The sequence below is a fragment of the Otolemur garnettii genome, unplaced genomic scaffold (assembly GCF_000181295.1).
Source record: "Otolemur garnettii isolate 467f Iridium unplaced genomic scaffold, OtoGar3 scaffold00019, whole genome shotgun sequence".
NCBI lineage: Eukaryota > Metazoa > Chordata > Mammalia > Primates > Galagidae > Otolemur > Otolemur garnettii.
Genome location: NW_003852414.1, coordinates 14022689 through 14036032, shown reverse-complemented (window position 1 = coordinate 14036032; position 13344 = coordinate 14022689). Strand labels below are relative to the sequence as shown.

General features: G+C 35.3%; 1 protein-coding gene across 1 annotated transcript in view; it reads left to right on the top strand.

The window, feature by feature from the left end:
- MALRD1 (MAM and LDL receptor class A domain containing 1) overlaps positions 1-914 on the top strand; it is a 514668-nt gene extending 513754 nt beyond the window's left edge. The window contains exon 40 of the mRNA XM_012803304.1: positions 834-914. Within this exon, the coding sequence (XP_012658758.1) occupies positions 834-914 (81 nt within the window). The remainder of the gene's footprint in view (positions 1-833) is intronic.
- The last annotated feature ends 12430 nt before the right edge of the window (positions 915-13344 follow it).

The window sequence follows — 13344 nt, the reverse complement described above, 5'->3', positions numbered from 1 at the left end:
CTTGGGAGGCTAAGACAAGAGAATTACCTAAGCCCAAGAGCTGGAGGTTGCTGTGAGCTGTGATGCCACAGCAATTTACTGAGGGCAAGCGAGATTCTGTCCCCTCCTAAAAAAAGAGCACAATATCATACCTAAACATTTAACAGTTTATTGATGCTATCACATATTCAGAGTTTAACTTACCCCAATTGTCTCGTAAATACAGTAAGCAGGAGACTTTAATGTTGGGGTTTTTGTTACTGTTGTTACTAAATTTTTAAAAGCAGAATCCTTAAAAAATATATGTATCCAAATAGTAGCCATGTCTCATAAATCTCTTTCATCTCTTCGTTGCATTTTCTCTGTCTTATTTTTTTACCTGAAAATTATTTGTTGAAGAAGCTATCTTTTTTCTTTTACAGAACATTTCACAACTTAAGTTTTCTTGAATAGTCTGTAAACTACAAGTCTACCAACTTAAAGCCATTGTTTTTTAATATTTTTCTGTTTTTGTTTTGTTTAACATAACTGTGTTCAATCTATCAGATTTAGTGAAACCCGCAGCGGAGAAGGAGGAAGTCAAAATACCGGGTATTACGTTTCCCATCCCCACCAAATGCCAGGATGAGGCAGTGGTGCCCATGTCCACAGGACCCAGAGACACACTGAGTTGAGGCCTGTGTCAGCAGTTCAGGAGTGTGAGCTACACAGGTGCTGGGGGGAGACTCAGAGACGGTCCAGTCATTACTTCAGTGGAAATCCATTAGAAGCTTGGTGCATTCTGTGATCTTTCCAGAAATTCCTTCTTTTAACGCCTAAAATCCTAACTTTTCAAATGTATTTTTCTTCTTTAGAGTTCTCTCTACTCCTTCTCAAATCCATTATACGGCACAACATCAAGAAACCTGGAAACTGTGCCTCATCCTCTCAAATAGCAGCACAAGAACAAATATGATCCAATGTGTACAGTTTATTCTAGACTCTCAAATCTGATGGAAACACATCGTATGCAATAGTGAAAAGAGAAAAAATTCAAAATGCTGGAGTAATTATAACACTTAGGAATAAATTTTCTTACTGAATACAGTGAATGTTTTCATGGAATCACAATCAGTACCTTATCTTCATTGTGTATCAGAATATTTTAATAAAATTTCTACTTAATCAAGTTTCTTGTGTTCCTTTGATTTTACCATGGTTATTTTTAAAAATAATAAACCAGGTTGCTTCTGATCCTGAATATAAAGAAGTTTTAAAATGTTCTTTTTCAAACAGCTTAGAAACACAGGTGACCTGACTTACACAAACTAACAGGAATGGACAAATCATGGGAATACTAATCTATGTAATCACAGGAAAAATTATTTCTGCCCAGGCATTGATTGAGTACTGTAATCTCAGCACTTTGCATCTTCAGGCCAAGAGTTTGAGACCAGACAGGGCAATATGGCAAACTCCTTAAAGTTTAAAAAACTTAGCTGGGGCTCAGTGCCCATAAGCACAGAGGTTACTGTGCCAGCCACATACACCCAGGCTGAAAGGTTGGAACTCAGCCTGGCCCAGGTAAACAACAATGACAACTGCAACAAAAAATAGGCATTGTGGTGGGCGCCTGTAGTCCCAGCTACTTGGGAAACTCAGGCAACAGAATTGCTTAAGCCTAAGAGTTGGAGGTTGCTGTGAGCTGTGACGCCACAGCACTCTACCGAGGGTGACATACTGAGACTCAGTCTCAAAAAACAAACAAAAACTTAGCTGGGCATGATGGTGTATGCCTGTTGTCTCAGCTACTGGAGAGGAGGGAGGATTTCTTGAGTGTAGGAGTTCAAGGTTATAGTGAGTTATGATCATGCCACTGCACTCTAACCTGACTGACAGAGCAATACTTTGTCTCAAAAAGAAAAACAAAAGATTCTTCATTTTGTAAAAATGAGTGATAAATTATCACCCCATTCTTACCTCTTTGAAATATATTTTAATACTTACACATAGTTTTTTTTTAAAAAAAGTAATGCTAAAATATACAAGTTAAGCTTTGAGCTACAAGAAACTGAAGACTCCTTACTCAAATATCTTAAATCATGTGACAATCATTATCCCACACCTCAGGAATCTGGAGATGAAGCACCACTTTGGTGGCCATGGCCTCATGACCTCAGAAAAGCCATCGTGGCTGTTGACAAGTTTCACTTTCCAGGCACTGCTCTCAGGTCAGCTGTCCTGCAGGAGAGATGCTGGCTACACAAGATCCAGCTCCACGTGCTCCCAGTGAAGTTCAGAGCTCGTCAAGGACGCATTTCCTCCACCTGCTTCAGCTTCTACCTGCAGGGAAAGCCTTCCCAGCACAGCTCGTTTCTTATTGGCTGGGACAGACGGGGGCGCTCCTGCGGAGCCAATGACTGCACAGGAACGGGGCGGCCAGGATTGGTTAAAACGCGGCACGGTCGGCCCTGGGGTCTCTGGCCTGCTGTGGAGGTGCCTTCAGGTTCTTGGTTATCTTCGCGGAAAGGAATTTCGGGACTCTTCGCAGGTAAGCCGAGCTCACAGTTTTTGTGGATAGTGAAGATTGAAAGTGAAAGTACGTTCGCTCACGAGTAAGCCGCTAGGCCCGAAAAGAGCGGCCGCGTGGGAAGAAGGCTTTTTGGCTTTCGAGGAGAGGACTATTCAAGGCTCAAAAGATGGTTTTTATTCAGAATTTGGGTAGTAAGTCCTAGAACTCGGTTCCCTCCTATGTTTTGTGCTTTCTGTAGTTGTTTGGGATCTGTCAGGGCAATTTCAAGCGTTGAGAAGTTTTAAAACCACAATGCAAATGATTCTAATGAGCCAATATTCATCGTAAGGTGACCAGATGGCTGGTCAGCTGGTTGGAGCGATTCTTGTCTGCGGTTATTAAACCACCACCTTTAACACCTGCACCCACTCCTGCCTCCGGCTGGTAGCCTAGTCAATTCTTGCCTGAGGGTTGTTCTTTTCAGCACCTGAACCCAATTCTAGAACCCCTGCCCCCTGCGGCCTGCACCTCACCTAGTAGCCTAGGTAGCTTCTGCCTGAGGGTTTTTATCTTCTGCACCCGAACCCAGCTCTGCAAGCCACTGCATCTGGTCTTGGCTGGATCTCTGAGCCTCCTACTCTAACCCTGGGATGAGAATAGACTTGTGGAGTGTATGGTGAGGTAGATACGGGTAGAAACAGAAGGGAAACTGCACTTAGAAGGGGATTAGTAGGCGACAACCAACATCTAAGTAGGAGGAATGTTTCTCTGTCTGGTGGGTGACCTAGCGCAGGGGTCTGCGGATTTTGTGAGGTTATGTTTCGCGTAACTGTAGAGTCCTGTGGTCGGACATCAGGAAGAGTGTGCACGGACTTATTTTTTTGCTAATCACCTTTTGTCAGTGTTTGTGTATTTACTGCGTGGCCGAGGCAACCCTTAGGCTTCTAATGTGTGGCAGAAAATAAAGGACACCTTTTTTGGACACCTCTGATGGTGGATTCAAATAGAATGGGCTGGTAATTTGCCCAGCGTCTGTTCTCAATAGAGGAGAGAAAAGTTAGGGCCTGTACCACACGATCATTTGGAACATTTTTGAACCCAATTTAAGGTCAGTGGTACAGTGTAAATTTCACGATTATATTGTTGTATTTTGTGAGAAATATTTTTCTTTTCTTTTTCTTTTCACTAACCTTGTAATCTCAAATTTTATCCAAATTTTTTTTTAACCCTACGAACTGCCTTTTTTTTTTTTTGCTCTGTATTCATGTTTTTCTAATTGTTGCTCTCAAATTGACATCAACATTTCTGATTATGAAAAAATTCACACAAGAAGAGATCACTAGTAGTAGTAGCTGGGTGTTTGTTTGTTTGTTTGTTTTTGTTAAGTCTGGCCCCTGGCGTTGTGGGACATGTGCATTTTTGGAATTCGGATTTATTTTGGCTAACAACTATTCACATATATTCAGGATCTTTGCTTAAGCATACAGAATTCTTTAAAAAAGCATTGAAACAAAATTCAGCCATGGTCTTAGTAAAGAACTAGAGGCTACATGAAAAATATAAGAAAAACTGCTATTTTTTACAAGAGAGATGATAAAAATGATTATACACCTGAAATTGGCGTATTTCACAAGAACATTGAGAGAATTTGTGACCAATACGGAGCTCCAGATTTAGTGTAATGATAGAAAATCAACAGAGTAGAGAAACAAGAGTACTTGAATACTTAAATTATTCTTCAGGTGCAAGTTATGTAATATCTACCCTAAAGTGTTTCAAATCAATCATTTGTAAAGACTTGTAAATGGATACGGCAATTATATGAAACTTATAAAATTATAACTGATTTTTCTTACCCAATAAGTACAGCAGGTTAAGTGTCTGTGCTCTGTTTTCTTGATTTAATGTGAAATTCAGAAATGCAGAATTTATTTTTCTTTCCATAATTTTTCTTCTGAAGACTCTGCGATATAAATCCAAATTTGTATCATTGAGATTTTAAAAATAGGAAATAGGAGGAAGAAGAGAAAACCAGCAGTGTATAGAGTCCACCGTTTATATTAACCCAACTTTAGGTCATGAAACCATCTGAAATTTCACATTGGCATATCGTTTATCGAAAGTAATTTTTTAAAAAAGTATCTGGTAGATTTCAAGAGAATGGATTCGAATGAATAGTGTTAAGGGACTCTTAGGGCTTTGAGTGAATAAATATTTAAGATACCACCTTATGGTTATCTGAATTCATTTAATTTTATTTTTCCAAAATATACTTTAAGCACAAGATAATGTTAATAATAATGGCTAATAAGTATTGATTATTTGCCATATAGTATTCTACGTATTTAACACATTTTAACTCATAAAAATGTAAATAGTATGCTATGTAATGTGGTAGTCACTAGCCTTGTGTAGCTATTTAATATGAAATTTAATTAAAATTAAAAATACAGTTCCTCAGTTCCTTATGGTTATCTGAATTCCTTTAATTTTATTCTTCCAAAACTTTTATAAAAATGTAAATAGTATGCTGTGTAATGTGGTAGTCACTAGCCTTGTGTAGCTATTTAATATGAAATTTAAATGAATTAAAATTAAAAATACAGTTCCTGAGTTGAACTAGCTACCTTCTAAGTACTCAGTAGCCAGGTGTGGCTGATAGCTACTATTTTGGATAACACAGAGACAATTTCTATTGTTTCAGTTAGTTCTAAGCCATTGGCCCGCACTGGCTTAGAACAATGTTGAAATAATGTGCTACAAAATAACACAGTAATAATCTTCTAGGTCTAATTGGCACTAAAAATTATTTCCCAGTATGTGTATTTTAACTGGAAGCTGCCAATTCTCACACAATAGGAGATTACAAAGTAATACAAAACATTTAGCTGAAACCAAACTAGGAAATACATGTGATCAAGTTCATTTTAATAACGTTTTCTTACAATATAAATAAGTCATGTCATGAAACATGTAAATGACATCTTGAAAAACATTGTGTAAGAATTGGCTTTTCCTTTGACATCTTCTTGACCTTGAATCATTTTTCAGATTTGTTACGCTAAGAACTAAAGATTCATGTTCACCTTGAAAAGTATAATACCCTGTATGTGGTCCGTAGGGGCATGCATTTAGGTAAACCTTCTACTTACCCAAAGCAGTGTCTTTGCAATAAATACTCCAAAACTTCATTGTTAGAAATGGAAACCAGGGAAAATTAATAGTCACATATGAAAATATTGTGAGGTGTTTTCCCAAAAGGCTTTTTAGAGATAAGACTTCAAGTATATGTGATATTTCACTGTCAAAGCAATGGTAGCTTTGCGATCCACAGTGCTAGTCTGCTTTCTCTGTGTTGACTTGCAAAATAGTTTGCTTTTCATTGCTAAATTGTTTACAAAACCAATGTCAGGGTTAATATCTAAAACAAGCAATCTTCAAAGTCAGGAACCCACTCTTTCAATAATTAACTACAAGTGAAAAGGTACCACTTTCTATTGGGGCTTCTACTTTGTGAAATTTAAATGAAACTAGGCGCATGCCATAAATTGAATTTAATAAAAACACTGTATGAATAAACTAAAGTATGAATGAAAAATAAATGATTATAATACTTAATGTATCACAGTGACACATGTCATTAAACAGTACTGAGATGCTCTAAAGAGCACATTTTCTTCTCTAGAATATAGAAGCAATAATAAAAGAGCTTTTGTTTTAACTATTTTAAAAATATTTCTGTGACTTTTTTTAGGCCTACTCTCTCTGTAGAGATAATTTCCGTGGAACTTACTAACATCTATCCAGAATTTTGGTGCTAAGAAATCAGCTCAGGAAATTAGTCAAATTATCTGCAGTCAATATAATATAATTTGGTCCTAGCACTCTGGGAGGCTGAGTGGGTTGGATTGCTTGAATTCAAGAGTTAGAGACGAGCCTGAGAAAGAGTGAGACGCTGTCTCTAAAAATAGCCAGGTGTTGAGGCAAGGGCCTGTAATCTTAGATTCTAGGGAGGCTGAGGTAAGAGGATCACTTGTGCCCAAGTTTAAGATTGCTGTGAGCTGTGATGCCAGGGCAGTCTATCGAGGCTGACAAAGTGAGACTCTGTCTCAAAAAATAATAATAATTTGGGGCCAATAAAAGAAATGCCAACCTAATAATTTAGGAATAACAAATCTGTTTCTCTGTTCCGTTTTCTTCTTTAAAAAAAACAGCTGGTAGGTAAACATTTAATCTATTATTAACTATAAACAGTGGTTAAAGAAATGATTTAGGGGTGGCACCTGTGGCTCAAGGGAGTAGGGTGCTGGCCCCATATGCCGGAGGTGGTAGGTTCAAACAAACAGATTAAAAAAGACTATACACCAAGATCCAGTAACAGAAACAAAAATAATGTTATCGTCATAGATCTTACAAACATTAAAAGGATAATGAAGATATTATTTTAAAAAAAAACTTTATGACCAAAAATATCAAGATGTAGAGGAGATAAATTCCTGAAAAATGTAATTTTCTGACACAAACCTACAGAGAAATAGAAGATGTAACTAGTCTCCTAACAAAGTAATTAAATCATATTTGTAATCTTTCGAATAGAACCCTAGGCTTCTAAGAGACACTAGCAAATTTTATGATACAGTTAAGAATTAATGAAAAACTTCAACACTTTCAGATAATAAGAGACAGTGCTTTCCAATACATTTCATGAGGTCAGCACAATCTTGATAGAAACCCTGAGAAAAGTGTTAGAAAAATTTCGGGCCAATGTTAACTCATGAACAGAGAAGTAATGTACTAAATATGTGTGTGTGTGTGTGTGTGTGTGTGTGTGCACGCATGCACATGTGAGTACACATATAATGTAAAATAATACACATCTATAATGTGAAGAACAAGTAATACATTATATATTGCTGCTTTTATACATATAAAAGCAAATTTAGTTTAATTTTATAAATTGATCAGTATAACTCAGCACAGGGTTAGATTAATAGGATTAAAAAAATGATCATTTTAATAGATGTGTAGAACATTTTGCTAGAATAAAAAAATCTGTTCATAATAAAAATATCTCATAAAACTAGGAAACAAAGGAAGGAGAATTTTCTTAATTCAATAAAAGGCATCTACAAAAACCTCACAGCTGTATTAATGGTAAAATGTTGAAAGCTTTCCCTTTGATATTAGAAATAAGAAGGTCCACGATTGCCATCTCTTTCAAAATATTTTAAGTGTTTCCTAGAGATCCTAGTGAAAAAATATGTAAAGTTTTCAATTTTAAGGTAAAAGAATTTAAAATAGAAAAAAAAATACTGTCATTATTTACAGATGATGTGACTGGGTACATAATTATTGATTTTAACCCCTTTGCTAGATAACACAGTTTGATATAATGTTTCGTTAAATTTCTATACATCTTGAAACAAACAGAAAATAAATTACTTCAAATAAAACTTTATAATAAATTGAAAAGTAAGTACATTGGAATAAATCTCACAAAAGACACAGCTGTCCTAAAATATTATTGAGAGATATTAGAGAGATACATAGAGGCATAGATGATGTCCAGTTTTTCCCAAACGGATCTGTAAAGAGTTAATAAAATGCCTATCAAATTTCTACCAGATACTTAAGACCCAGGAAGGTGTTTTAAAATTTTTATGGCCTAATTCAAGAAACTCTTGAAGAATGTGGTATGACTTCTTTACTAAATATCAGATATAAAGTTAGAATGATTAGTGCATTGTGGTGTTGGCCTAAAGATTAATAAATCAAAGACTAAGAACAAAGACTCCAGAATCAGACACATACCTATATGTGTGTGTGATTTACAGCAAATCTTACACTTCAGTGCAGAAAGGAAGACATTTTCAATGATGGACTAAAACTTTTGTTTCCATACAGAAAAATCAATGAAACCAAACACCCACCACATACTTGACATGACAATCAATGCCAGGTTTGTTATGTTGGTTTGGCTTAGATTGTTTTTACTTTACAATGGTATACAAGTGGTATGTATTCAGTAGAAACTATACTTTGAGTACATGAACCAATCCATTTTTCACTTCAGTATAGTATCAATTACATGAGATATTTTATACTTTATTATAAAGTAGGCTTTGTCTTAAATGATTTTGCTCAACGTTAGGCTCAAGTAAGTGTTCTGAACACATCTCAGTAGGCAAAGCTATGATGTTTGTTAGGTTATATGTAATATGGAACTTAAACTGGCATTGAAAATGGATGCCCAAGGAATATAAAATTACAAGAATTCACTATGTCGTTCTCCAAAAAAGATACACAAATGTCCAAAGCACACAAAAAGGTGCTTATTAGTTATTTGACTTAAAAAAGGTGCTTATTAATTACTCAAGCTTTATTAGTCTTTAGGGAAATCCAAATCAAAACAAGATCCCACTTCACAACCACTAGGGTGACTCCGTGTTTCCCGGTATTTCTTCATGCGTGTTCTTTCTTATCATTTCACGTGTCCCTCCTCCTTCTGGGCCCCTCATATGTATACGTTGATGAACTTGACAGTGAACCCAGATCTCCACAGTCTGTCCATTTTACTTCATCCCTTTTTCTTTCTTACTAGATAACTTTCCTTTCTTTAAATCATACTGTAATTTTCTGCAGCATGCTTGAATTTGCTGTAGCCACCTTCTAGTGAATTTTTATTTCAGTTACTGTACCTTTCGTTTTCATAATTTTAGTTGGTTCCTTTTTGTAATTGTGATTAATATTCTCTATTTGATGAGAAATCATTCCCATACTTCCCTTTGGTTCTTGACACATGGCTTATTATAGCTCTGTAAAATAAGATGACAGTAGCAACAAAATACTTAAAATGATTACGTTTATAAATATTGTGTACATGTTAGTAAAAATAAGAGATATTGGTTAAATAAAAATATTTGCTATATATAAAACATGTACCTAAATTAAGATGAAAATAAAAGTAAAGTAAGTGATATCCAAAATATTACAGGATCATCAAATCTGATTGTAAAAAGTAATATCTTAAAAAGCCAAAGCCAAGAAAATATTATTAAATGTTACTAGGAGCTTTTATTATGCTTATGAAGAATATCAGTGAAAATAACTCAGATGAGCCAAATCATATTTCATGTAAATACATAGAGCAAAAATACCTCTGTATAGTAGACAATACTACGAAGAGAATTAAACACAAATATCAAAGTCCTTAGCAAATCATAAGGCAAAAACTTTCAAATATATAATATATAAATAATGAGGATAATCTATGAATATAAAAATCCAGATGTTGCTGAAAACACACCTTACCAAGAACCATTGGTTATTTATTAAAAAATTGACTATCAGAATCCTAGGAAAAATATCAATAAATTACTATACCATGAAGAAATAGAAATTATCTTCTCTTTGCAAATGCAATTGAGATAATGATAACTTAAGTAGACATCAACCTTAACTTTAATATACCTAAGGGAAAATTAACATCTGTCTCAGAAAAAAAGAAGAAGAAATAAAATAACTTTTCAACTGTAATAAATTTGGGGGTGAGGGAACAAAGATAATTTGTTCATAAGATGTTACTAAAGCTATATGCACAAGAAAATTTATTAATCATTTTACCAGTAAATATAAAATTAATTATGCATTTAACTCAAGTTGACAAAAGAATAGCAAAGCTACATGTTACATTAAAAAGTTACTAATAAATGCCAAATAGTAAATTAACAAATTATAATACATCTAATGTATTAAAATTGATAATCCTATGTGCTACGACAAATAAGACAGATAATCTGCTGACTAGTCTAATTAAAGAAATACAAAAATGTAGAAAAGGAATGAAAGAAGGAAAACTTTTACAAATACTGGCCAGATTTTTAAACTGTACAAAAATTAATGTGTTCTAGCGAATGCTAATAAATTTGAAAACCTGGATAAAATCAGTGATTCTCTAGGGACATGACAATAATAAAAACTGATTCAACAGAAGTCAAAAAACATGGAGTAATAACCATAGTAGAAATTGAGAAATCAAGAACAGATGGTTTCAAAAGAAACTGTTTTCAGTTCTTTGAGGAACAGATTTCCATGCTGTTTAAGCTATTCTATATCATCATTTTGCTTTTCAATTATAATACCTGCATTATGATAACAAAACTAGATGACAGCAAAGAAAATATAATTTTGAGTGATGCTACTGATTAAAAAAATGACACATAAATCCCGAATTATGTTTAACCAATTCTAGGTATTCCGATTATGCTCTCTCAGGGGGTAATTGGCATCTTAAGCAAAGATATGGCAGTTCATACTGAAGGCAGTGGGTGCTGAGGCACCCTATGGAAATGCCTAGAAAGATAATGACCTTGTTCTGCCACTGCCATACTCAAAGCAGACCTGCTTCAAATCCTTACAGCTTTTGGTGGCTCTGTTTTCCCTTTAATTCCTTAAACTCTTCGTATCCTTCCAATATGTCCCTTTTTCTTGCTTAAGAGAGTCAGGGTCGGTGTCTGTTCCTAAATAGCTAGAGAATACTCACTGAAGAATAAATGGATGGTTTTCTTAGTTCTGGCTGCCATCACAAAATACTGGGTGGCTTAAACAACAGACATTTTTTTTCTCACAGTTGTGGAGTCCGAGATGAAGGTGTGGACAAGGCTGGTTACATTCTCTGGTCTCTTGGCTTGTAGGTGGCCAGCATCTCCCTGTGTGTTAAAATGACTTCTTTGTGTGCATTCTTAGGGGATCAGGGAAAGAGAACCTGGGCCTGCATACAAGCTCTCTGGTGTCTCCTGTTGTAATGACACTGATCCTACCATGGGGACTCTACCTTCATACCTCACTTAGCCTTAAATCACCTCCCAAAGGCTCCGTTCTCAAAAGCCATTACATTACAGTTAGGGCTTAGACATCTGGATTTAGGGAGTACACAGACATTCAGCCCCATAGTAGTCCTGTTGCTTGGGGCCTGCAATATTTTCCTACCGTTATTAGTTCATAAATAATCTATATTCGAAATATTTTTATGATACTAATATTCCTATTAATATCAGAAAGCACTTTGTGATTTGAGACTGGAATGTAAGAGCAGGATGGATAAAAATATTTTAAAAATAAAACTTATGAAAGATGACTACTGATTTAGCACAGATATTACAACTGTGTTTAAAATTAATCATGAAAAATCACATTATTTGCCAAATTTTGCGTACATTTTCTCTGGGAGGACCCAGTGAACACAATTCCACTCGGTTTGACTTTCCTAATAAACATTGTGGTGATAAGTTATTTCTCACAAATTAATTTATAGTGCTTTTTTACTTTTACTTCAGATGCAAATATGTCAAGTACCAAACTGTATAAAACTTGGAAACACATTAAAATAAAAGGTCTCAGTACTATTCATTATTAATCTGCTCATGGAAACAAATTTCAAGAAGTAGAGGGTGTTTAATGCCAAATTAAAGCAGACTTATGATAGAACTCGACACTATAATCATATTAATATCAAAATGATAATAATTTATGTCAGTGTGCTGAAAATTAGTAATGATTTCCCAGCTGCAGTAAGAAGAAAATGTATTCATTTAAATGACATTAATTCTGCCCAAGTAGGTAAGTAACACATTGCAGCCCAGGTCTAATTCTATCCTGTCTATTCACATGTGTTACATTACAGGGAAGAAAAGGAAAAGTTCTTCTATCCAGACAATGTGCAATTCAATAAAGAGCTTTGCAGGGATGATGGGAACAGACTACTGATATAAGCCTAGGAGTGTAAAGAACAAACCAGAGAAAGGGGGGGCAGGATGAGAGATGTATATGCATGTATGTGTGTAGAGAGACAGATGGTGTGAGGAAGAGAAAGAGAGAGGCGATTCTGGTCAGTGTCAAAACGTAAAATTGAACCTTGCATCCTCTTCTGCTACCCTATCTGCAGTCTACCCCACTCTAATTAAGGCACTTTACCATGGTAATGGCCATGATGGAAGAAAGTCCTCTCTCCACACTGCCCAGCTGCGGCTCAGTGGTGCCCCTAGTGGTCAGATTCTTAGGTCATTATTTGTATGCTTGTATAGTTCTCATGCAAGAATTTTTTCCCTTTTTAATCAACTAGAAGTTGATTAAACTTAAAAAGCAGCTAAAATTGTTCAGTTTTCATTCTCAATAATGTCTTTATTATTAAATGCATGTTTTTGGTAGTGCCTGCAAAGCTATAAAACTCCCACTGGTTTTTCATAATTTTGTATTATCTTCCTGCAAAAATGAATTCCCTTGGAAAATTTCTCTGAGAAAAAGACTGTAGAATTTCATTTTCTGAAGGACATTTGATAACATATATCACCATCAGAGATAGTGCATTATATAATCAAGTAGAATACAATAGTTAACTTTTTCATTTAAAATTATGAATGTTAGCAGAAAAAAATAATGGTGCCGAGTAGCCTGTGTCCTCAGTATGGAGACAAGAAAAATTGTGTGTGTGCCATGTAGAATTTTCGTGACCTAGAAGTTTCTGAAAATGAATGTCAAGAGTCTGAAGGGCACTAGAAGTTTTGTTTTTAATGGATACTTATTTGGCAGCTAGATACCCATTTGTAGTTTCCTAAAACATGTGCGTTTTTCCAAACTTGCACTGCTTGCAAGATAGAAATAAAAATAGACAATTTCTGATACGAAGGACTGCCGATTCAGTGTGTGCTATCGCACATTTCCATGCTTGATCATTTAGCGTTGTCACAGTCATTAAAACCAGTTCTTAGAAATTGTATTACTCACTTGATGCGCCTTACATTACTGCAGAACCACCTACCACCTGTGCAAATGCACGTCCAGGAAAGAGAGGCTATCTTCCCCAGCAAAGCCTGGCT